Genomic DNA, 24,750 nt, shown 5'->3' with positions numbered 1-24,750 from the left:
TCACAAGCAAAAGTTTACACACGGACTGACGGACGCACGCACGGACGACGGACGCCACGCGATCACAAAAGCTCACCTTGTCACTTTGTGACAGGTGAGCTAAAAAGTGGTCTTGATTTTTCCCTACGACCAGTAATAAAAAGTTACAAATATAAGCTTTTTATAGTAACAACAAAGGGAAATAATTCTAGGATCTTGCGCATGATACTCCGTCGCATGATGATGAACATTTGTGCCAAGTTACATCAAAATCCCTCTATGCATCAAAAAGAAATGCTCCAGATAAAGTCATTCTTGTATCTGACTTTTGACCTCTAAGTGTGACCTTGACCTTAGACCTAGGGACTTGGTTCTTGCGCATGACACTCCGTCTCATAGTAGTGAATATTTGTGCCAAGTTACATCAAAATCCTTCCATGCATGAAGAAGAAATGCTCTGGACAAAGTTGTCATTCTTGTATACATTGACCTCTAAGTGTGACCTTGACCGTAGACCTAGGGACCTGGTTCTTGCGCATGACACTCTGTCTCATGATGGTGAACAATTGTGCCAAGTTACATCTAAATCCCTCCATGCATGAAGAAGAAATGCTCCGGACAAAGTTTTGAATTTGACCTTTGACCTGTAAGTGTGACCTTGACTTTTGAGATAGGAACCTGGGGTTTGCACATGACACTCCGTCGCACTGAGGTTAACATTCATACCAAATATAAACAAGATTGCTCCATGCATGTCAAAGTTATGGTCCGGACAAACAAATCCGGACGGACGCACGCACGCACGCACATACACCAAAGAGACATTTGGACAACTATGTCTTCGCATCCGCAAGCGGGCTCGACAAAAATATAAAGTGCTATCTTGAAAAACTGACATGTCAATATACAGCTTAATATGATACAGTATATAAAAATTAGAAAAAAAAATAAATGCCCAAACTTTTCTATTGAAATAAATATGAGATTTTGCACACCCAACCCTCCTCCCCACCCCTGTACATTTGGCATGAAATAAAAGCAAATTCTGACAAAAAATAAGGGTCAACAATTTTTTCTGCTTAAATCAGAATTAACAGTCACATGTGGATGAAATGATTCCATAAAACCAAATACATTGAAATAAACAATGTTTCCATATCATCACTTTTCATTAAATGCAGATGTCTTCCATAATATAGTTAACAGTAATAAAGCGTGGATTTTGCATGCCATTTACTCTCCCAACAGAATTCAGTTTTCTACTAGACATTGTTAACCTATAAGGCTTTTGAACTGGATCATGGTGATCAGAATAAACCCACTTTATGCAAACACTCCTGCTGATCAGAGTCTGCACTGTTAGCACCTAAATCAGTTGGTATGGCCTTAGCATCAGCCCAGTGAATACTGCTGATCCTGATCAGCTGGGATGGTTATGTAATTTCAAGTGATTTGAGTGTTCAGTGATCACAAAGGCAAATAAACTTCAAAATTTTAAATGTCCCGTATTCAGCCAGCATGCAAACAAGTCTGCTGATAAGGCACAAATTTCGCGTAAACATGTTTCAGAACTATTTTGCGAGGACAAATATTTGCGGCAAACACACAATCGGTATTTATACAGTTATTTAAATAATTGGTAATACATCAACGAGGATCAAAATTTGTGAAACCGAAGTACCCACAACATAGTGAAAATTAATCCCTCAAGAAAATTTCTCATTTTACAGTATGCAATCGTTGGTCATAAAGGCCAATAAAAATCAAAACTTAAAGTGTTCAATACATTTTTTCTTACTTTTTGCTGCATTTGACAAAGTGAAGCTCTGGCCAGATGAATTATGGACCTAAGGTCAAAAAATAGGTCCGTTTCTGGTCTCCTGTCAAAAAATAGAGGGTAGGTTGGTAGGAATTGTTTTTTTGTTGTGTTTTTTTTTTGAGGCCTTAAAATTCTCCGACGATGTAGAGCTGCTAGGTAAATCATGGTACTGGTGAATTATGTCATCAACCAATTTGTGATCTGGAACCGTGGTAAATAAATTTTTGGCTGTTTTATAATGCAAACAAGCTTTAAATCGAAGCCCCAAAACTGATGAAGCTTGCAACACGGTCACTGCCATCTTTGATATAACTGCCAACCAATTAGAATCGTGTATTTCTGCGAAACATGATAGGTTTAAAATGAAACGAAAACATGTCGAGCCCGCCCTTTGATCCACAATTGTGACCTTGACCTTTGAGATAGGAACCTGGGTACACTACGTCTCACTGAGGTTAACATTCATGCCAAATATAAACAAGATTGCTTCATGCATGTCAAAGTTATGGTCCAGGCGAACAAATCCTGACGGACGGACGCATGCATGGACGCATGTACATACACCGAACAGCCATTTGGACAACTATGTCTTCACATCTGCAAGCCGGCTCTACAAAAACGGAAAGAAGGAAAACTAGAAATTGCTTTTGTAAAAAAGCACATGTCTCCCCCAATGCAAAGTCCTATAGGCAAGCAGTCAATAGGAGTCAGGAGCGAAAGTCAAAGAGACACTGATGGTTGGCTGCAATAGGGATCATCTACTTGGCATATCCAGTCATCCCGCTAAATTTCAACACTCTTGGCCTAGTGGTTCTCAAGTCACTGTTCAGGCTCCTGTGACCTTGACCTTTGATCAAGTGACCTCAAAATAAATAGGGGTCATCTACTCTGCATGTCCAATCATCCTATTAAGTTTCAACATTCTAGGTCAAGTGCTTCTCAAGTTATTTTCCAGAAAAGATTTTACATGACCAGACCCCTGTGACCTTGACCTTTAATAGACTGACCCCAAAATCAATAGGGGTCATCTACTCTGCATGTTCAATCATCCTATGAAGTTTCAACATTCTGGATCAAGAGGTCCTGAAGATATTGATCGGAAATGGTTATCAATGTTCAGGCCCCTGTGACCTTGACCTTTAACGGAGTGACCCCAAGAACAATAGGGGTCATTTATTCTGCATGAACAATCATCCTATGAAATTTCAACATTCTGGGTCCAGTGGTTCTCAAGTTACTGACCGGAAATGGTTTTCAATGTTCAGGCCCCTGTGACCTTGACCTTTAATGGAGTGACTCCAAAATCAATAGGGGTCATCTACTTTGCATGTACAATCTTCCTATGAAGTTTCAACATTCTGGGTCAAGTGGTCACCAAGTTATTGATCGGAAATGGTTTTCAATGTTCAGGCCCCTGTGACCTTGACCTTTGACAGTGACCCCAAAAACAATAGGGGTCATCTACTCTACATGACCAATCATCCTATGAAGTTTCAACATTCTGGGTCAAGTGGTCACCAAGTTATTGATCGGAAATGGTTTTCAATGTTCAGGCCCCTGTGACCTTGACCTTTGACAGAGTGACCCCAAAAACAATAGGGGTCATCTACTCTACATGACCAATCATCCTATGAAGTTTCAACATTCTGGGTCTAGTGATTCTCTAGTTATTGATTGGAAATGGTTTTCAATGTTCAGGCCCCTGTGACCTTGACCTTTATCGGAGTGATCCCAAAAACAATAGGTGTCATCTACTCTACATGACTAATCATCCTATGAAGATTCAACATTCTGGGTCGAGTCAATCAATAGGGGTCGTCTACTCCAGCAGCCCTACAATCCTATGAAGTTTGAAGGTTCTAGGTCAAATGGTTCTCCAGTTATTGCTCGGAAATGAAGTGTGACGTACGGACGGGCAGACAGACGGACATGGCAAAAACAATATGTCTCCCCAGAGGGGGGGGGGGAGAGAGACATAATTATCTCCAATAAGAAGTATAGGGTCAGGGATAAAAAAAGTGGGTAGGTAGGGAGACCGGAAACCGACCTATTTTTTTTCCTTAACAAAAAGCCATTCTCCCACATTTTGCATACATTGCCACAGAAATTTCCAACTTTTAACAGAGGCCACTGTTAAAAAGTTATGTTCACAGTTTCCCGACCACCCCATCCAAATCGCCCTACTCAAAATCCAAGCTTGGGATTTGCAATACATTTCAGTGATTTTGATCCCTATCAACATATCTTCTAAAAACTTCAGGATTACGAAACTGCAAATTAACAATTTTTCAGGGTGGCCTTACTTGTCGCGGTTTTGGTATATCTTCTGAACATACATGTACTACATTTGTCGGTACCTTATGTCATATTTAAATAACCGTAGAGTTTTTCAATGATGCGCTTTGTCACAGTTACCCTTGGCTTACCATTCACTTTTTCAGACAATAATGCAAATAACCCATCAAATCCTGACCTTGAAACAGCCAATTTTAGATGATCAAAGACAAGCCCACTTCTTGCCATTTTCATTGTAATTTCTTTAGAAAGCACTTTTTCCTCTTGTAAAACAAGTAATGTAGAATAATTTGCATCACCTTTTAGGTAATATGTATATAAGCTGATGGCCGAGTCAGTTGTCACACTGTGATTAAAAAGTTTATCCTTTGAAATACTCGAGACAAACACCAACTTTTTCAGACTTTCAACATCTGCAATGGCATTATGTGCATTGTATGTTTCAATTAAAATATATTTCAAAAGAAATTCTTGGGTATGTTTTTCTAGTTGTGGGTATAAGTTTCTGTACATTGGAAGAGTGTCAATAATCCCTACAACACAGGTCTTGAGGGAGGCCAGCAGGTCACAAATGTCAAATGCTCGTATCAGCCTTGGAAAATCAAATTTTCTGAAGTTATGACCAATAAGAACACATTTACCAATATCAGAAAGCCAGGCAAGAAATACTGAAAGTGCTTCTTTCAAATGCAAAGCATTTTCTATCGTGTTTCCATTCAAAAACAACACATTTCCAATATGTGACAGACCAGTCACTGTAGATGCTCCTTGACTTATAGTTTGGGTTGGTAAAACATACTGATTGAAACTTTCACTGCCACACACTGCTGCTATTTGTAAAATTTCACAGTCTTTCCTTAAAGATGTAGTTTCAATATCACAATACACGTTCTGGAAATCATCACTTAATGGAATATTCTCCTGAACTGGGCAGATTTGAGATGGTGGAATTTCTCTTATATCAGCCACATCAGTAGTAGCAATGGCTGGCTTGTAAGTTGTACCCTCTCGTAATTCCTTCTGTACATTTGATGAATGATTTTTAAGTTTCTTTTTTAATTTTTGTTTTTTATATTCCTTTGTGTTTTCAAATAGAAGCCGCCTTCGATGTTTCATTTCTTTCAACTTTGCGTATCTGGAAGCAATGTAACCAGGTGAGACCCCAATTGCCTTATTCACTTTAGTTATATAACTATGACCGATGTTTTTCTGTGCCACTGCACAGTTTAATCTATTGGACAAACTTTTAGATGCTGAATAATGACAGCGTGCCTTAGTTGCAACCATATTATTGAATGATTCTAAATCTTTAGTTGATCCCCCTGGTGCAATTTTTGATGAATTCTTAATGAACACTTTAAACACTGCTGTGAGATCTTTGCGCAATTCATCACCACTCAAATCACAACCATAGGGCAAGGAGTTATGCTTGTATGTATCAGGGTTGTTTAAATAACCACACCAACTTTCGCAATCAGTATGTTCTCCAAATATATGAGGAACGATCTGTTGCAGTGATTTCTCAAGTCCTTTTGCATTATCCTTGTTTTGGGCGACAGCATAGCTGAAACATTTTTTAAGAAACTGAATCACCTTTGGACTTAGACATTTGTGTTTCTTTTGCAGGTTATACAGGCTATTTCCTAAATGGTTTCTTGTATGGTTTAGGTCTGACCACTTTGTAACTGGGTGAGGGACCGTTTGTTTCATTTTTGCCATAGTAGTACAATCGTCATCCATAATCATTACTCCTACTTTAACACCACGACTTTCAATATCTGTAACATTTTGTACCGCAACTTCTGGTTCCATAGCTTTTGAGCTTCCATCCCAGTTTTTACTGCAAGAATGTTCAGGTGGAGTGCAACCTTTACTTAAGTGATACGAACATTTTCGACATGTTTTACTCCTAACACCATAAGCACATATTTTTCCTGTTCTATTCCCTATCATTGTTCCTACTCCTGATTTGCTATCATAACTTCGGCCTGATCCCCTTTTCTGCCATCCCATGTCATACTTGAATTCTCCATGCACCGTGGCAGAGTCTACTTGCTGTCTATGTGAAACATCACTGGACCTGTGAACAGATTTTTTGAAAATGTTTTAATGTGTAGTGAATTGTTAAAATGCTCATTATAACAAGAGGACCAAATGGTCTTGGGTCGCTCACCTAGCCATGGGAAGTATCCACTCCATTTTAGCTTTTTTTATTAACAAGAAAGGGACCAGCATCTTACAGAGGAACAAACAATCTGTTTATTCTACATGACCAATCATCCTTTAAATTTTCAACATTCTGGGTCAAGTGGTTCTCAAGTTATTAAACTGAAATGTTTTTAAATGTTCAGGCCCCTGTGACCTTGACCTTTAATGGGAGTGACCCTTAAAACAATAGGCGTCATCTACTCTGCATGACCAATCATCCTAAGAAGTTTCAACATTCTGGGTCAAGTGGTTCTCAAGTTACTGACCGGAAACGGTTTTCCATGTTCAGGCTCCTGTGACCTTTACCTTAAGTACAGTGGCCCCTAAATTACTTGGGGTCATTTACTCTGCATGTCCAATTATCCTATGAGGTTTTAACATTCTGGGTCAAGTGGTTCTCAAGTTATTGATCGGAAACGGTTTTCCATCTTCAGGCCCCTGTGACCTTGACCTTTAACAGAGTGACCCCAAAATCAACAGGCTTCATTTATTCTGCATGACCAATCATCCTATGAAATTTCAACATTCTGGGTCAAGAGGTTCTCAAGTTACTGACCGGAAACTGTTTTCAATGTTCAGGCCCCTACGTCCTTGACCTTAAATTCAGTGACCCCAAAATTACTTGGGGTCATTTACTCTGCATGTACAATCATCCTATGAAGTTTCAACATTCTGGGTCAAGTAAATAACATTTCATAACGGACTGGTTTTTATTTCTTAAAATTTCTCTTTCTAAAACCAAAGTTTGAAAGAATATTATACAAGCACGAAAAATAGATATATACAACAATACAATGCATGTTATGCACTTTGTGACACATGATGGTGGGCTAAAAATCAAAACAAGAGGGCCATGATGGCCCTATATCGCTCACCTGTTATCATTGCACTTGAGGACAGGAAAAAATATCTAAGTCCAAAGGACAGGAACACAAAGCGTAGAAATTTAACCAAAAAGAAAAAGAATTCTTACAAGGTATAGATATGTCAAAATACACTTAAAACTTGGAGGTGCCATTCTTTTGTACCACAGAAAAGTGTTTCGGTTTTTCTCTACGGCCAATAATAAAAATGTTACTAAAAATAAGCTATTTATAATAACGTAAAAGGGAAGTAATTAAAAAAATAAATATTGTAAGTGAACAAAAGAAGGATCTGCCAAATAAATCTGTTGACATAAATGAAATTTCAGATCAGTTTCTTCATTAGTTTTGGAGATATACCCACTTTAATTTGAAATAAAGAGAGGTAATTTGAAATAAAATCAGTTCATAGTTATCTACCCTGATTGTCTCAGTCCAACTAATAACAATAATGAAATTTCAAATAAGTCCTATAAGTACTTACTGATATAAATCCATTTTGATTACAATCGGGAGGTATTCAGATATAAAATAACTCTGGAACCTACGATTGGATCTGATTTGTCATGGAATCCAAGATTTATTGTTGTTGAAGATATTTTGGAAGTTTGTATCAAATAAAACCATAAATGAAGTCTCTGTATGGCTGCAAAAGCCAAAATAGCCAATTTTGGACCTTTAAGGGGCTATAACTCTAGAACCCATGATGGAATCTGGCCAGTTGAAGAAAGGATGCAAGATCTTGTGGTGATATAAGTTGTGTGCAACTTTGGTTAAGGAAGTAGATGTGTAATAGAGTACCTCCTTTTTGAAGAGTATTCAATTCCTACCATAAACCCACATTTACTGCAATTCTCAGGGGGGCGTAGGTTCAAGCCCTACTGGGACCAAATTTTTTTCCCCTTATTTTCGATTTTTTCTAGTAAGTTTTTACTTCTTTCAAGACTAATGATAGATTTATTGTACAAAAATGAAAAAAAAACATTTGCTAAGCGATTTCTTGCTGTTCAAAGTGAATTTACTACTTAAACAGAAGGGGTAGAGTTACACATCTGTAAAAATATTGAGTTAAATGTGGTAAAAGTTCTCTATTTTGCTTCCATTCTTTAGATTACATATTGTGGAAGAAATTTAGGTAGGTTTTACATCGTCTCAAGGTAATTTTTGAATGAAGTAAGCAAAATTCAAAACAGAAACAAGGATTCGACCTTATTTTTTCAACGTTGAAATAAGAATTCTGTATCATTAAATCCGTTTACTTGAGGAACACTATATAAAATGATATCCACATTTTTATTTTGTGTTTAATAATTGTTTAACAATAGTTTGATGATTCTTTTATTAAAATTAATGGTAAAATGAGTTCTCTGCAAACATTTTATATAGCGGCCATCACTTAGAAATTTTTCTCTACTTGAGCTAGAGGAGATACCACAAGTTATACAAAATTTAGAAAAAACGGCATGGTAAAAGTTGTTTAAAATTTGCAATACAGTGCAAAACACGGTCATCTTTAAGAATATACCATGCAAATGCCATTTTGTAAACATTGCTATTACACCTCTACTACCTTAAAATCAAATCATAAATGAAGCTGCTATTGTGCAGACAAGATCAAAATAGCTAAGTTTGGCCCTTTCAGGGGCCATAACTCTGAAACCCATTATGGGATCTGGCCGGTTCAAGGAACGAACAGAGATCTTATGGTGACATAAGTTTTGTGCAAGTTTTATTAAATTCAAATCATAAATGAAGCAGCTATTGTGCAGACAAGGTCAAAATAGCTAATTCTGGCCCTTTCAGGGGCCATCACTCTGGAACCCATAATAGAATCTCGCCATTTCAAGAAAGGAATCAAGATCTTATGGTGATACAAGTTGTGTTCAAGTTTGGTTAAAATAAAATCATAAATGAAGCTGCTATTGTGCAGACAAGGTCAAAACAGCTAATTCTTGCCTTTTCAGGGGCCATAACTCTGGAGCCCATAATGGAATCTGGCCAGTTCAAGAAAGGAACCAAGATCTTATGGGGATACAAAATGTGTGCCAGTTTGGTAAAAATCATATCAAAAATAAAGCTGCTATTGTGCAGACAAGGTCAAAATAGCTAATTTTGGCCCTTTCAGGGGCCATAACTCTGGAACCTATAATGGGATCTGACCAGTTTAAGAAAGGAAACGTGATCTTATGGTGATACAAGTTGTGTGCAAGTTTGGTTAAAATAAAATCATAAATGAAACCACTATCGTGCAGACAAGAAATTGTTGACGGACGCACGCACGGACGGACGGACTGACGACGAACGAAGGGTGATCACAAAAGCTCACCTTGTCACTATGTGACAGGTGAGCTAAAAAAAAATTACAAGTCCACATAAATATCTTTACCAGGTAGAGATAGCTCAAAATACACCTCAGAATTGGATGTAACATGCACGTTATACTACAGGAAAATGGTCTCGATTTTTCCCTACGACTTGTAATGAAAAAGATACATTATAAGCTATTTATAGTTACAGCAAAAGGAAGTAATTCAAAAGAAGTTATGGGTCTGGAATGCATCGTAGGATATGACTGGTTCAAAAAAAAAAAAAGACCGAGATCTTATTGTTATACAAGTTGTGTGCAAGTTTGGTTAAAATCCAGTCACAAATGAAACCACTATGGTGCAGACAAGACCAAAATAACCCTTTTTGCCGTTTCAGGAGCTGTAACACTTGAACAAATAGTGGGATATGGCCGGTTCAGAAAGGAATCTAGATCTTACGGTGATACAAGTTATGTGCAAGTTTGGTTAAAATCCAATCATATATAGAACTTCTATTTTGCAGACAAGACCAAAATAGCCAATTATGGTCATTTCAAGGGCAGTAACTCTTGAACTCATTACAGAATATGGCTGGGTCAAGAACCGAGATCTTATAATGATACAAGTTGATTGCAAGTTTGGTTAAAATCCAATCACAAATTAAACCACTATCTTGCAGACAAGACCAAAATGGCCATTTATTGTCCATTCAGTGGCTGTAACTCTGAAACCCATGGTGGGATATGGCTTATGGTGATACAAGTTTTGTGCAAATTTGGTTAAAATCATACGATAAATAAAACCCATATCGTGCAGCCTGCATTTTCAGGGGCTGTAACTCTGGAACCCACGATGGGTATGACTGGTTCAAGAAAGGAGTTTGTGTGTGTGTGTGTGTGTGTGTGTGTGTGTGTGTGTGTGTGTGTGTCTGTGTCTGTGTGTGTGTGTGTGTGTGTGTGTGTGTGTCTGTGTGTGTGTGTGTGTGTGTTCTGGTTTAACATCTTTCTCAACAATTTTTCCGTCATATGAACGATGTAGCAGTGAGCACAATGCCCAACTTTCCTAAAGGGAATATCACGCCATAGACACAACATGATACCCCACCCAGTCACATTATACCGACACTGGGCTGACCAGTCCTAGTACTATCCTCTCAATGCTGAGCGCCAAGCGAGGAAGCTACTTGTACCATTTTTTATGTCTTTGGTATGACACGGCCAGGGATCGAACCCACAACCTCCCGCACTCGAAGCGGACGCTCTACTTACTAGGCTACTGAGGCGGTAACCAATATCTTATGGTGATACAAGTTGTGTGCAAGTTTGGTTAAAATCAAATCATAAATTAAACCAGTACCATGCAGACAAGAAATTGCTGACAGACGGACGGACCCACCATGGACATCAAGCTGTCACAAAAGCTCACTTATTTTTGATTTACAACTAATATAAGGCATCTATTTCTATTAAGAAGAAACAAAAGTGTTTGTTATAATTATAATTCTTGGACCAGTGTAAACTGGGTTATTTTAAAATCTTTAAATTCTCTGTGACTGAGTCTGGAGCTGTAAGTGAACTTTTCACGGCTTTGGGCATGCGATGTGTTTGTCCCAGTCAAATGTTTTAGAAATGTGTAAATAAAGTATGTTCTGATTTATTCGAGACGATGATGCTTATATTTATGTAAGGTTGTTAGTTTTTATAAGAATATCAGAACGTCAATAAACATTTTCCAAGTTGAATTCAAGATGGCTGTCATTATGTTTTGTTCAGATGTTTCAGGAGCGGGCGAATTTTGCAAATCCAGAAATATTATTTAGTCATTTGTTGCTTCAGAAGTCAATTTTACAAAATTAAAGATGATGACATAATTATGTTGTTCTAGGCAGGTTGGATGAGTTTCGTGATAAACAGAATAACAGACAACTGTCTTTTGATACCAATGTTATCAGGTCTTGGCAGATATGGGCGGAAGGGGTTCGGTTCCCTTGTCCTTTCCAGCTCATACCTACCTCGACCTGATAACACTGATATCAAAAGACAGAAGCCTTTTATTCTCTATTTTGCAGAAGAATTCTGTTCATATTACCTCAGTGTACTGTCAGAGCCATCCACAAGCATCATGGGCAAATCACTATCGCCAAAATTGTCAGCTTCACTAGATCTGTAAACAAGAGGACCATGATGGTCCTGAATCGCTCACCTATCCCCACATAACCCAGTGTTGAACTGAGTATGACGTCATTATTTCTATTATTTGACATAGTGACCTAGTTTTTGAGCACATGTGACCTAGATATCATCAAGATAAAAAATTCTGACCAATTTTCATGAAGATCCATTGAAAAATATGGCCTCTAGAGAGGTCACAAGGTTTTTCTATTATTTGACCTAATGGCCAAGTTTTTGAAGGCAAGTGACCCACTTTTAAACTTGACCTAGATATCATCAAGGTGAACATTCTCACCAATTTTCATGAAGATCTCGTGAAAAATATGGCCTCTAGAGAGGTCACAAGGTTTTTCTATTTTTCGACCTACTGACCTAGTTTTTGACCACACATGACCCAGTTACAAACCTTACCTAGATATCATCAAGCTGAACATTCTCACCAATTTTCATGAAGATCCCTTGAGAAATATGGCCTCTAGAAAGGTCACAAGGTTTTTTCTATTTTTAGACCTACTGACCTAGTTTTTAACCCCACGTGACCCAGTTTCGAACTTGACCTAGATATCATCAAGGTGAACATTCTGACCAATAATCATGAAGATCTCATGAAAAATATGGCCTCTAGAGAGGTCACAAGGTTTTTCTATTTTTAGATCTACTGACCTAGTTTTTAACCCCACATGACCCAGTTTCTAACTTGACCTAGATATCTTCAAGGTAAACACTCTGACCAATTTTCATGAAGATCCATTGAAAAATATCGCCTCTAGAGAGGTCACAAGGTTTTCCTATTTTTAGACCTACTGACCTAGTTTTTGACCGCACGTGACCCAGTTTCGAACTTGACCTAGATATCATCAAGGTGAACATTCTGACCAATTTTCATGAAGATCCATTGAGAAATATGGCCTCTAGAGAGGTCACAAGGTTTTTCTATTTTTAGATCTACTGACCTAGTTTTTGATCCCACATGACCCAGTTTCGAACTTGACCTAGATATCATCAAGGTGAACATTCTGACCAATATTCATGAAGATCTCATGAAAAATATGGCCTCTAGAGAGGTCACAAGGTTTTTCTATTTTTAGATCTACTGACCTAGTTTTTAACCCCACGTGACCCAGTTTCGAACTTGACCTAGATATCATCAAGGTGAACATTCTGACCAATTTTCATGAAGATCCATTGAGAAATATGGCCTCTAGAGAGGTCACAAGGTTTTTCTATTTTTAGACCTAATGACCTAGTTTTTGACCCTACGTGACCCAGTTTCAAACTTGACCTAGATATCATCAAGGTAAACATTCTGACCAATATTCATGAAGATCTCATGAAAAATATGGCCTCTAGAGAGGTCACAAGGTTTTTCTATTTTTAGACCTACTGACCTAGTTTTTGAACCCACGTGACCCGGTTTCGAACTTGACCTAGATATCATCAAGGTGAACATTCTGACCAATTTTCATGAAGATCTTATGAAATATATGGCCTCTAGAGAGGTCACAAGGTTTTTCTATTTTTAGACCTACTGACCTAGTTTTTGAACCCACGTGACCCAGTTTCGAACTTGACCTAGATATCATCAAGATGAACATTCTGACCAACTTTCATAAAGATCCCATGAAAAATGTGACCTCTAGAGTGGTCACAAGCAAAAGTTTACGGACGCACTGACGCACGCACGGGCGGACGGACGACGGACGACTGACACCGCGCGATCACAAAAGCTCACCTTGTCACTGTGTGACAGGTGAGCTAAAACTCAATAATAGTTACGAAATATGAAATAAATACTGTCAAAACTGTCAACACAGATTGCAGTGGAAAGCCAGAAAGTGGTCTATGTCCACTGGGCTCATTATAATTTTGAAGGTACACCAGAATTTGCTACAAAAAGTCAGCATGTTTTGAAGAAAGAGTTCTCTACTGTCTTCAGTCAGAGGAGTAATCAAGCAGATCCAGGATTTTTTACCAGGGGCCGAGGCAAAGAAATTTTTTCTAGGCTACTCCCCTGGTCCAGACACAGAAAAATGCATTTTAATTCTACCAGAATTCAAAAACAAATTTGTTGGGGTTGGGGGGTCCAGACCCCTTAAGCTCCCCCTCAGATTCACCTATGGAAGTTTTTTGACTGATTTCATCTATATAATGGTCGTAGGTCAAACCATTCCCCAGGACCAAAGTGGTTTACCAAATACTACAAATGTACATAGAACATGCGCGGATCCGGGGATGGGGAGAGGCGGCTGAGGGTCTGCACTCCCCCGGCCATTACAAGTTGTACAGTAAAAATTTCAAAAATAATACCTTTCAAAGGGATTTTTTGTGTCTGGATACCCCCTATACACTCTAGAAAAATGTCTTTCCTTGGACACTCACTCACCCACATTTAAAAATTCCTGGAGCCACACACGACATATAAGCAAATCACTGACAATTTTTTTATGTGTAAGGACAGGGACATAGAATGAATTACTGACAGCCTATTCACAGCAGAAGTGAATTGCTACACATCGGTCAAACTCACATAACTCCTGGAGCACTGACCCTACTAAGCTAAACATGCCACCTTTCTGAGTATGTCATCATTAACCTAAGTAAGGTGTCCATTAATGCAAACTCTGGTCATTTTGTTATTCTGATTTTGTTTGCTAATTGGCCGCAAGAACTGAGGGTGTAAAGCTTATGTTCAGAGTTTTAAATCAGAACGACTTCCATGCACTCAATGACACATGTATACACTTGTAAGTCAGCATTTTAGAAAGGAATGAAATTAGTCAGCACTTGAACAAACAAATGCAACCTACAAGCACATATTTATGCTCAATGTGGCATAGTGCTGTATGAGTTTCATATTTCAGGTTGATAATAGGAATTTCCGTCTGAAACTGATAATTCAGCTGTAGAACGGGAATATGTTTAAGTTCAAACTTATTTCAAACTGATTTGGACTTAATCACCTATTTTGTCATAGATGGTGATATATATAAGAAAAAGACGTTTGTACTCGTATACCGTGGTTTCTCTGCCAGCAACTGTGCTTCTTCCCTTAAAGCAGCATCACATGATTGCTTCACTACAGACAATACATGCGGTTCAACCTCACTTTCACGAACCTTCATTGTCTTGTGATGCAAGACCTCGATCTCCAATACAGCCATGAAGTTCTTGATCTGCTCATGACCAGTCCCACTGTGATACATAGCTGAAAATAGTATCAGAAACTTTATCAAAATGCTCCGGGTATAACAAAATAAACTGAAAGAGCTTATTCCATGACTGGTTGTAGAACACTGAAATTTTGAGTTGTCTAAAATGATACAATGTCAAATAAAACAAATAAATAAAATGTCACTAGTGTCAGTTTAGGCAGAGTTTAACTACAGTAAACCTCACTTATAAGGAACTCGGATATAAGGAACACTCGGTTATAAGGAACAGTTTTCAATTCCCCGATCTAATTCCTTCTTTATTCAATGTAAAAATCCTCGGTTATAGTGAACTCGGTTATAAGGAACACTCGGTTATAAGGAACACTTTTTCCAGTCCCAAAGTACGAAATTCAATGGAAAATTCCTTGGTTATAGCGAACAGGCATAAAGAATAAAAAATATTGAAAACCCTAACCCTAACCCTAACTAAAGCACTGATGACGTCAGAGTAACGTTCGCACTTTCACGCGCTTTCATGCACATGAAAAAACACAAATTATTTCATTTCTATGATCTTTAGTTTGTTATTTCACAGATACGATAAAAAGAAAATATATAATATCATCATTAACATTTACCAAATACTAGACGATAGTAGACTTATATTTACTAAAGATTATGTTCGAGAGCTACATGTATAAGGGTATTTCTTGTTAACGATAGTGAACGAAAATCAGTCACAGCCACTGTCACGGTCACGATCGCCAGACCTTGGGATTTTAATATTGGTCATTATTACTCTTATTTCGTCACGATGGAAAAATCCTAAATAAATGTGCTAATTACGTGTGATTAACAATGGCAAACAGTCCAGTTTACCTAATTTTTAATTGTAAAAAAAAAATATAGCCGGTGCTAAAATGGACAATAGCAAAAATATAGGTATAATTTACACTTAAATCCGTATGTATGGCGCCGTTGTCTAGTGTGTGCAAAATTAAAATTTGAACATTTATTTTATATTAGTATTGATGCCTATTCACATAACATGCAGTCAAGCAAGGTAAGGGGAGTTATTGCAACATATCTTATAGTCATAATATAGCGCTCTCCAAAAAAGAAGATAGAAATAACAGACAAAAGATAAACACAATCATGGCCGTTCTTACTGACGTACATTTTGGCTTAGTTAAGGTTTAACGCCGTGTTTCAACACTATTTCAGTCATAAACATGCAGGCAGTTTACCTTACCATCTCTCCAGGAAAGGACCTGAATTATACTCGCAACTTTCTCACATAAAGATTCATGGTCGGCCCAGAGTGTGAACACATAGTCCTTTTCAAACGTCAGTCAAATAGTGTTCACTATACAAATTGTGTTCGTTATACAAACCTCGGTTACAAGGAACTAGTCCGCTATACGGTTATAAGGAACCTCGGTTATAAGGAACAATTTTTAGAGGTCCCAAGCTGTTCCTTATAAGCGAGGTTTACTGTATAACAGTGACTGAAGGTGACAAAAACCCCTGTAACTGTGCACTGATGCAGGAACGTGTATGGAAGAGGCACGTTTATTTGAAATCCCTTTAAAGATGTATTTATAGTTCATGCCTTAAAGCTTGTTAATAGTTCATGCCTAAAAGCTGCCTTATTATCTGAAACTAGAAGATGCTTTTTTAAAAAAGTATATGTCTCCCTTACTGCATTGGCATAGGTGCTAAATAATCAGAGCCACAGTAGATTTTGATCTAACTGGGTATTTACACCATGATATTTTGTGAAAATGCTTTTTACAAGAAAAAATTATTGGGTATCTGACATTTTCAATTGGATTTTCATTAATAATCAACTAAATACTCAGGCGTGCCTTTGCTTTTTAGTATGCATAATTGCTTTTTGATACCCTTTGAACTTCAAAACAACTGCTTTGACATAAGCGGGAGACCTAGTTTTTACCCCACATGACCCAGTTTTGATCTGGCCTAGGAATCATCAAGATAAACATTTTTATTAAGTTTCATGAGGATGTCATAAATATGTGACAGGTGAGCTAACAAGAGCTGTCCGTAAGACAGCCAAGCTCGACTATTCGAAATATTGTCCCTGAAGCAGGAAAATATTACCCAAAATGTTAAATATCAAAAGAGTTTTAAGTTCAAAAGGGGACATAATTTGACCAAAATGCATATCAGAGTTATGAGACTTGCTGCTATCAACTAGTTTTATAAACCCAAAGACACATGTGAAGTTTTAATTCAATATCTGCATTAGTTTTCGAGATAGCAACTTGCATGTAAAACTTTAACCAGAATTTTCTAAGTCCAAAAGGGGGCATAATTTGCTCAAAATACATGTCAGAGTTATGGAACTTGGCCCAGTGAAGTTGGTAATTGACCTAGAAAAAGAATAAATAAGTTTCAAAGCTATTTGCCTTTAAATGATGGCTGTAATGTACTTGCATGCAAAACTTTAACCAGAATTTTCTAAGTCCAAAAGGGGGCATAATTTGGCCAAAATGAAGGTCAGAATTATGGGACTTGCTGCTATCAACTAGTTTTATAACCCCGAAGACACATGTGAAGTTTCAATTCAATATCTGCATTAGTTTTGGAGATAGTAACTTGCATGTAAAACTTAACCAGAATTTTCTAAGTCCAAAAGGGGGCATAATTTGCTCAAAATTCAAGTCAGAGTTATGGAACTTGACCCAGTGAGGTTGGTAATTGACCTAGAAAAAGAATAAATAAGTTTCAAAGCTATATATGTCTTTAAGTGATGGCTGTATGTACTTGCATGCAAAAACTTAACCAAGGTGTGACGCCGACGCCAGGGTGAGTAGAATAGCTAGACTATTCTTCGAATAGTCGAGCTAAAAATAAAAAGATACCTAAGATCTTTGCTAAGGTTTTGTGCGGAATAGGCTAAAAACATTTATCTGTTCTCAAGATAAATATAATCCTACAGCAACTAGAAAGTGTTTACTAATTTCTTTTATTCTAAAGCTTACAATTTACACTCGGCTTGGAATCAGTAATGATTAAGCCGGTTTTCAAACATGGCCGAGTTGGATGTAATATCAGACTGAAATGAAATGGAAGTGATAATTAAGTCACAAGTTAGACTACATCATATGTAACACGGCAGGCTTTAGAAATAAATCCGAATTATGTCATGAAGTAATGGTCTTATTTGAACATGTAAGTTTGCATGTACATGTAATAAACATAAAATTCGTCAATCTTCACAAATTAGCATACAATAAAAAGAAAATTTATTTGTTTTCAGTGAGATATCGAAATATATCTTCACTGATAAGGGAAACAATTCTAATATTTTCAGTCAGGCTCCGCCTTCGTGAAAATATTCAATTGTCTCCCTTATCAGTGAAGATATATTCTGATATCACAGGGTTTCCGCTGCAATTCGCCAAAGTCGCCAATGGCGAAAAAAATAAAAAATTGGCGAAAAAAGTTTTTGCTGTAAATGTATTTTTTATAATGTGTATTTCTCTGTATACTCTCTGTCTTGCCTAAAAAATCAATATTACCCGCGGGCGTTTCCGTTCATGATACACAATACACAGCGTGTCACCAAGCGAGGGATTAGCCATTCGGCATCAATTACACAAGCTGCCACGTGCCTCTCGATCTTTGACTCGAGTTAAAACATGCAATAAACCAATGACAGCTTTGGATGTAGAACGCGTGACGTATTTTATCGGCCAAATTATTAAGCTCCGCCTTTACATATGTCATCGTTGATTGAAGTAATATGGCGCGGTAGTAGGCCTAACTAAACTAAAGGAACCAGCGTGGGAGCCATCTGGTCTAGTCGCGTAATGGCTGCCAGGTATTTGAACACTAATTTTTCACTTGGCATGGCAACAGGGATCTAAATTGAGGCTAGTTTTTGTTTAAATTTCATTGTTGATGTATTGTTGACATTTTGGTAGGAAAAATGGGAGAGCAGGTTGTACTTGGTGAAGTCAAGCTCCATTTTAGTATGAGTAGTACTTCCAGGTCACAGCAGTGTGATTTTGATGTCAGTTTACAGTAAGTAAATGTGACCAGAGAAATCTTTCTTAGAAGATACATGACCCCTACTTTTCTCTTCATTTTATATCAGTTTTATCATAACTCTTTAAAATGAGGTAAGGATTTGTTCTCTGAAATGGGTCTAGCTATGTTTGGTAGCTCTTTGAAAAAGGTCAGTTTTATATAGAATATATAGGGGAAACTATTTAGGCTATTGTGACCTATAAGAAAATGTGGGCAAAAAATGAGATTTGTCCAGATATTGATATAAATGAACTAGTTTGGTCAGATTTTGGTAAAAAATGAGCATTTCATTGAAATTTTGCTGCAAAATTGGTAAAAACCCAAAAAATCACATTTTCACTGTCTTGGGGGTATTTTTTTTTTAAAAATGCAAATTTGCTCTCTAAATTATGCCCATCTATACCTTTCAGAGGGGACATTTGGTATATTTCAAAGTGTTAATGTGTAACTTGCGTGCAAATTATGGTGAAAATTTATGAAATAGGGCAAAAACCAGCTCTGGCTACAAGAACTGGTTAAAAATTATGTCGCGACATCAGTTTTGAAGGAAAATTGGCGCAGGGACATGCGTTACTGAAAATGCCATAAAACCTGGAAAACTGATTTAATCAAGCTGAAACTTGACATTTTTCATGCAGATGTGTTACTGGTACTATACAAATGAAATTGAGACTATTACAGAAAAACAGTTTTTCTTATAGGCCTAACTAAACTAAAGGAACCAGCGTGGGAGCCATCTGGTCTAGTCGCGTAATGGCTGCCAGGTATTGTGATAATCACACTGCAAACAAACAAACACCCTACATGTAGTCTGATTGTGATCTACTATGTAGTATGCCAAGAACCGTAGCGGGGGTTTTGAGGGGTTTTCCCCATAAATTTCAGGCCTGGATCTGGACACCATGGTGCCTCGGGTGTCAATTTTTCAACTGCAAGGCAGACCATTTTCAATACTAACATTTTATAGAACCTTTGGACTTTTTGCATTGAAACATTTACAATGTCTTATCATCCGGAAACCTTTTAACTGTTCCGGGTCACTGTGACCTTGAACTTTGACATACTGACCTCAAAATCAATAGGGGTCGTCTGCTGGTCATGACCAACCTCCCTATCAACTTTCATGATCCTAGGCCCAAGCGTTCTTGAGTTATCATACAGAAACTGTTTAACTGTTCAGGGTCACTGTGACCTTGACCTTTGACATACAGATCTCAAAATCAATAGGGGTCATCTGCAGGTGATGACCAACCTTCCCATCAATGTTCATGATCCTAGGCCCAAGCGTTCTCAAGTTATCATCTGAAAACGGATTGGTCTACATACAGACCGACAGACAGTGATCAAGATGGAAAGGGCAGCCAAGTATATACAGGGGATGGGTATAGCAAAGAGACCAAATGCACAATCGGTTTGGCTGCCCTACCTAGAACCACCCATGCTGGACCGGACCAAAAATTTCTAAGTCGAAAAAGGGGCATAATTTTGCAAAAAAGCAAACCAGAGTTATGGAACCTGTGCAATGTAAGTCAGTTTATCACAGTAAATAAGTGTATGAAGTTTCAATCCATTCCCACAAGTGGTTGCTGAGATACCAGCTTACATACAAAAACTTAACCAAATCGGGCCGCAGACGTGGACGCCGACGCATGGGCGAGTCGAATAGCTCTACTTTTCTATGAATAGTCGAGCTAAAAATTCTTCCAAGGTACAGAAATGTCAAAATACACCTAACAAGAGCTGTCTCCATCGGATGACACATGCCCCCGATGGCACTTTGAATGAATAGTTATGGCCCAAGAGTTTAGGACCTTTGACCTACGGACCTGGGTCTTGCGCGCGACAAGTTGTCTTACTGTGGTACACATTCATGCCCAATAATTTTAAAATCCATGCATGAATGACAAAGATATGGACCGGACACGCTCATCAATGCACTATCATGAAATATGACCTTTAACGTCTAAGTGTGACCTTGATCTTTGAGCTACAGACCTGGGTCTTGCGCGCGACACATCGTCTTACTGTGGTACACATTCACGCCAAGTTATTTGAAAATCCATCCATGGATGACAAAGACATGGACTGGACACGAATGCACTATCATGAAAAATTACCTTTAACGTTTAAGTGTGACCTTGACCTTGAGCTACAGACCTGGTCTTGTGCGCAACATGTCATCTTACTGTGGTACACATTCATGCCAAGTTATTTGAAAATCCATCCATCGATGACAAAGATATGGACCGGACGCGAATGCACTATCATGAAAAATGACCTTTAACGTCTAAGTGTGACCTTGACCTTTGAGCTACGGACCTGAGTCTTGCGCGTGACACCGAGTGACCATCCATGTTGTGTAGGGCTGTCATCGATAGAAACGATATCGATGTATCAACGATATTTATTTGTCGATCGATTATCGATTCCCATTTTCAAAAATCGATATTTTACAGAGAGAAAAAGCTATCCAGATAAACACTCAGACCCTCAAAAACAATTAAACTTACAAAGTTGTAAATTTAGATCAATGCAAAAGAGAAGTGAAGGCAAAATAAAAATGAAAGATTTTATTAATTTTTATTTGTTTCTTTTATTTTCATAAATACAAATACAACACAATCAAACAGTAATATGAAAAGTAGGCAATAAAACTAAAAATAGCATTTACAAGAAGATATATAGTATGCATATGAACAAATAGGTTGTTAATCTTACTTAATAATCGATATATCGATGTATCATCGATATTTGTCTTCTGATATATCGTATCGTCGATATGCCTAAGACCCAATCAATGACAGCCCTAATGTTGTGCCACAGAAAAGTGGTCTCAGTTCTTCCCTACGGTGTTAATCGATGGAGCACCATGGAAGACACGTGCAGCTTTCCCGCCAAAATACGAACGGCTAAATGATGTTTGAAGATCGTGTTCAATAAGCCCTTAATGACTTACAAAAAAAAAATGTTCCCAAGGCTGAATGGAAAAAACTTCTCACTCTTACACGCACGAAAACTTCGTGCAGAAAATAATACGACACCTATCGGAGTTACTGGACAAAGGAAAATAAATTTTCGTCTAATTCATCACTTCAAACGACGAAAATTACATATCTCAGTCGTGAATAGTGGAATGGTGTTATTCATGTTGGAAAAGCATAGTTTCAACAAAGCTACAATTTTGAAGAATTATTTTAAGTCGGAAACACTTCTATATTTTAAAACAAACAGTTATCTGACCAGTATTCAGGGATGCTTTACAATGCAGTAATAACCTATTATCCACAAATAACGGCTAACTTCTCCAAATGGATTTCAATTAAAATGTATCAACTATTACCGAAGTTGCAACTGCATGCTATGTGACATTCTGATAAATTTATAAGAATATGTTTTTAAGCATATAACGTATCTGAACAATTATGTTCGTGATTGGATCACAGAATGTGAAACATCTGTCTAAGCCTGCGTTTCCGACTTCTGCCGAACTGCCTGGCCCCTATAAAGATAAGTTACATACTTTTGAAAGAATTTATGGTGTCTATGTACTTACAAACGAAAGCAAGCAATGATCATGATAAACATGCACGAGTAACTTCATTTCTAAAAAGACATTTGAAGCACCACTTGGTAGTATTCGTGTTGAATCAGTAACGAAAGAAATAATAGACAACAACAAAATTTATCTGCTAAAGTAAACCTTTGTAATATATCAAACCTAATAGTCGCAAAACTATTTTATCACAAATCAAACAGCTCAACTAAACATATTACATTAATAGTACAAAACAGGTATGTACATTATACTTAAAGTTACAATATATAATATATTTGACTTACATAAATGTGTGGAAAATTACATCACATTTATTACAAAAATAAGATTTCATTTGACAAACATCCTTCACATTCATACACGAACAATGATACCATACATCGCATGCATCACACATAACCCACTCTATATCCCCGTTCTCATACACACCTGGCTCTCTAGACTTACATTTTCCGCACACAATTGTGACATCATCCAACTCCTCATCCTGACTCTCTTCCTCACTAGCCATGCTGTTCATTCCATCTGAAAAGATGTTGTCGCCATTCGTTTGACAGTCAGTGTCGTCCAGTCCTTCTTCGTCTTCACTGAGTTCTCCATCACTGTCACTGTCACTGTCGTCCGCTTCACCAAGGGGAATGACAACAGGCGCAACCTCGTCCTCTTGCACACCGTCAGTGCGCCACAACTCCTTTTCAATCTTTAAAATAACATGGTCCTCACATCTGTTCCAGTAAGCGGACGTTATAAGGGCGCGGGATTCCTGAAAGAGGGCCATGGTATCTTTAAGTTTGAAAGAGGAGTTCTGCCTGGCCACATGACCTTTCATTTTGGCCCATACCAGCTCAATCGGATTTAACTCACAATGGCGTGGGGGCAAACGAAGGACCTTGTGACCAGCTTCCATTGCAAGCTCATCAACGATGTACTTTGGACGAGGCTTGTTCCGTCTGACAATCTCCAAAAGTTCAGCCTTAATCATGTCGTCATTGAAAGGAAGTCGTCGTTTTCGTAACCAGTCCCTGATGTCGCCAATACGTGAAACCGTCGTGGGTGACCTGGAATCTGTCTATAACGATTGTACTGGGTCCTGGTAATACAGGAAGCAGAGTGTTTTTCCACCAGTTGAAGAAATGTTTGTGGTTCATTTCAGAGTGGTAGTCACCGCTATCATTCTGTGCCACAAACACTTCTCCAACTCCGGGAATCAGACCCACGTTCCTGCAACCAGCATCCAGTACAATCAAACGTTTTCCTTTTCCGTATGGAGTGAACTTACATGCGCCTCTACCTCCCCCCACTAACTTACTTGTATCACTTACTCTGCTATCACTCCACTCTCCTTTCATACAATGGTTCGCATTCACCCAAGTCTCGTCTACATAAACAATGATGTCTCCATCAAGTCTTGCTTTCTTTATTTTCCTCAAGTATTCATGCCTCCTACAAACTATGTCCTGCCTTTCCTTCACAAATCTGGATCCAAATCCATTTTTGTAGAACCTTAAATGAAAAGTGCAATTCGTTACAGCGAATATTAACAAAACGACAACTGTCATCAGTCAGCATTCAGTGAATTCGTGTTTCATGTTTGAAGTATCTTCATCATTTTTTTGCTTTTTTTGTTGTAATTTTATTGCATAAAAGTATGTATGTTTTTCATCTCTACTGTTCTACAGAATTGATATGACTGTATACAGATTAAAAAAACAAGGGCGGTGATCCATGTTTCCATGCGAAACAATGCATTAATATTAATATTAACAAACACTTTTCATGTAAATATCATAGTGTCACACAGGCCATCAAAATTGTGAACTGTGTTTATCCAGAAGTGATCCTGACGATAGTTGCACGTGCTCCACTGTCCTATGGTGATTTCATCTGCATAAAGATCAACGAATGAAAAATGTAACAAATCAAAGGGAAACACTGTTTTACTTGGTCAATGCAGATAGTCGAATAGAGGTCATGTGCAAAGTAATAATTAAGTGCAGTTTGGTCTTCCCCACTGAACTATTGTTTTTATTATAAGCCTTTTCAAAATCGAACAGACAGACGGACGAAGAGACACGCAGACGGATGAACAGCCGGACTGACAACGCCAAATATATTATCAGGAAGTACTAGTATTTTGATTAACATAATTGGTGTTAGTAGCTCAAAAACGATGAAACTCAGTTCTTCGTCACATCCATGAAATTGTGTTTTGCGGAAATCCCCATTTGAGGAAGACCGGTGCGTTTTGCTAAATGCTCTAAGTGGTGCGAACAGACGAAATAAAACATGACATACTTACCTGAATCCCATTTTTAGTACACTTCTGTATACAGATGATCTGG

At 37.9% G+C, this 24,750-nt stretch overlaps 1 protein-coding gene across 1 annotated transcript; it reads right to left on the bottom strand.

Moving 5' to 3' along the window:
• Nucleotides 1-4,213: 4,213 nt before the first annotated feature.
• Nucleotides 4,214-23,390, bottom strand: LOC128552030 (uncharacterized; the record flags this gene model as incomplete). The annotated part of the gene is made up of 4 exons (XM_053533028.1): nucleotides 22,775-23,390; nucleotides 14,657-14,846; nucleotides 11,559-11,633; nucleotides 4,214-6,173 (listed from the first exon to the last, which is right to left on the bottom strand). Coding segments are annotated over exons 1-4 (2,841 nt in total), but the record flags the coding sequence as incomplete, so codon positions are not given.
• Between the last annotated feature and the right edge of the window lie 1,360 nt (nucleotides 23,391-24,750).

This window comes from Mercenaria mercenaria, unplaced genomic scaffold, assembly GCF_021730395.1.
Source record: "Mercenaria mercenaria strain notata unplaced genomic scaffold, MADL_Memer_1 contig_1957, whole genome shotgun sequence".
NCBI lineage: Eukaryota > Metazoa > Mollusca > Bivalvia > Venerida > Veneridae > Mercenaria > Mercenaria mercenaria.
Note: the sequence above shows the minus strand (reverse complement) of the source record. Positions and strands in the feature narration are given on the sequence as shown.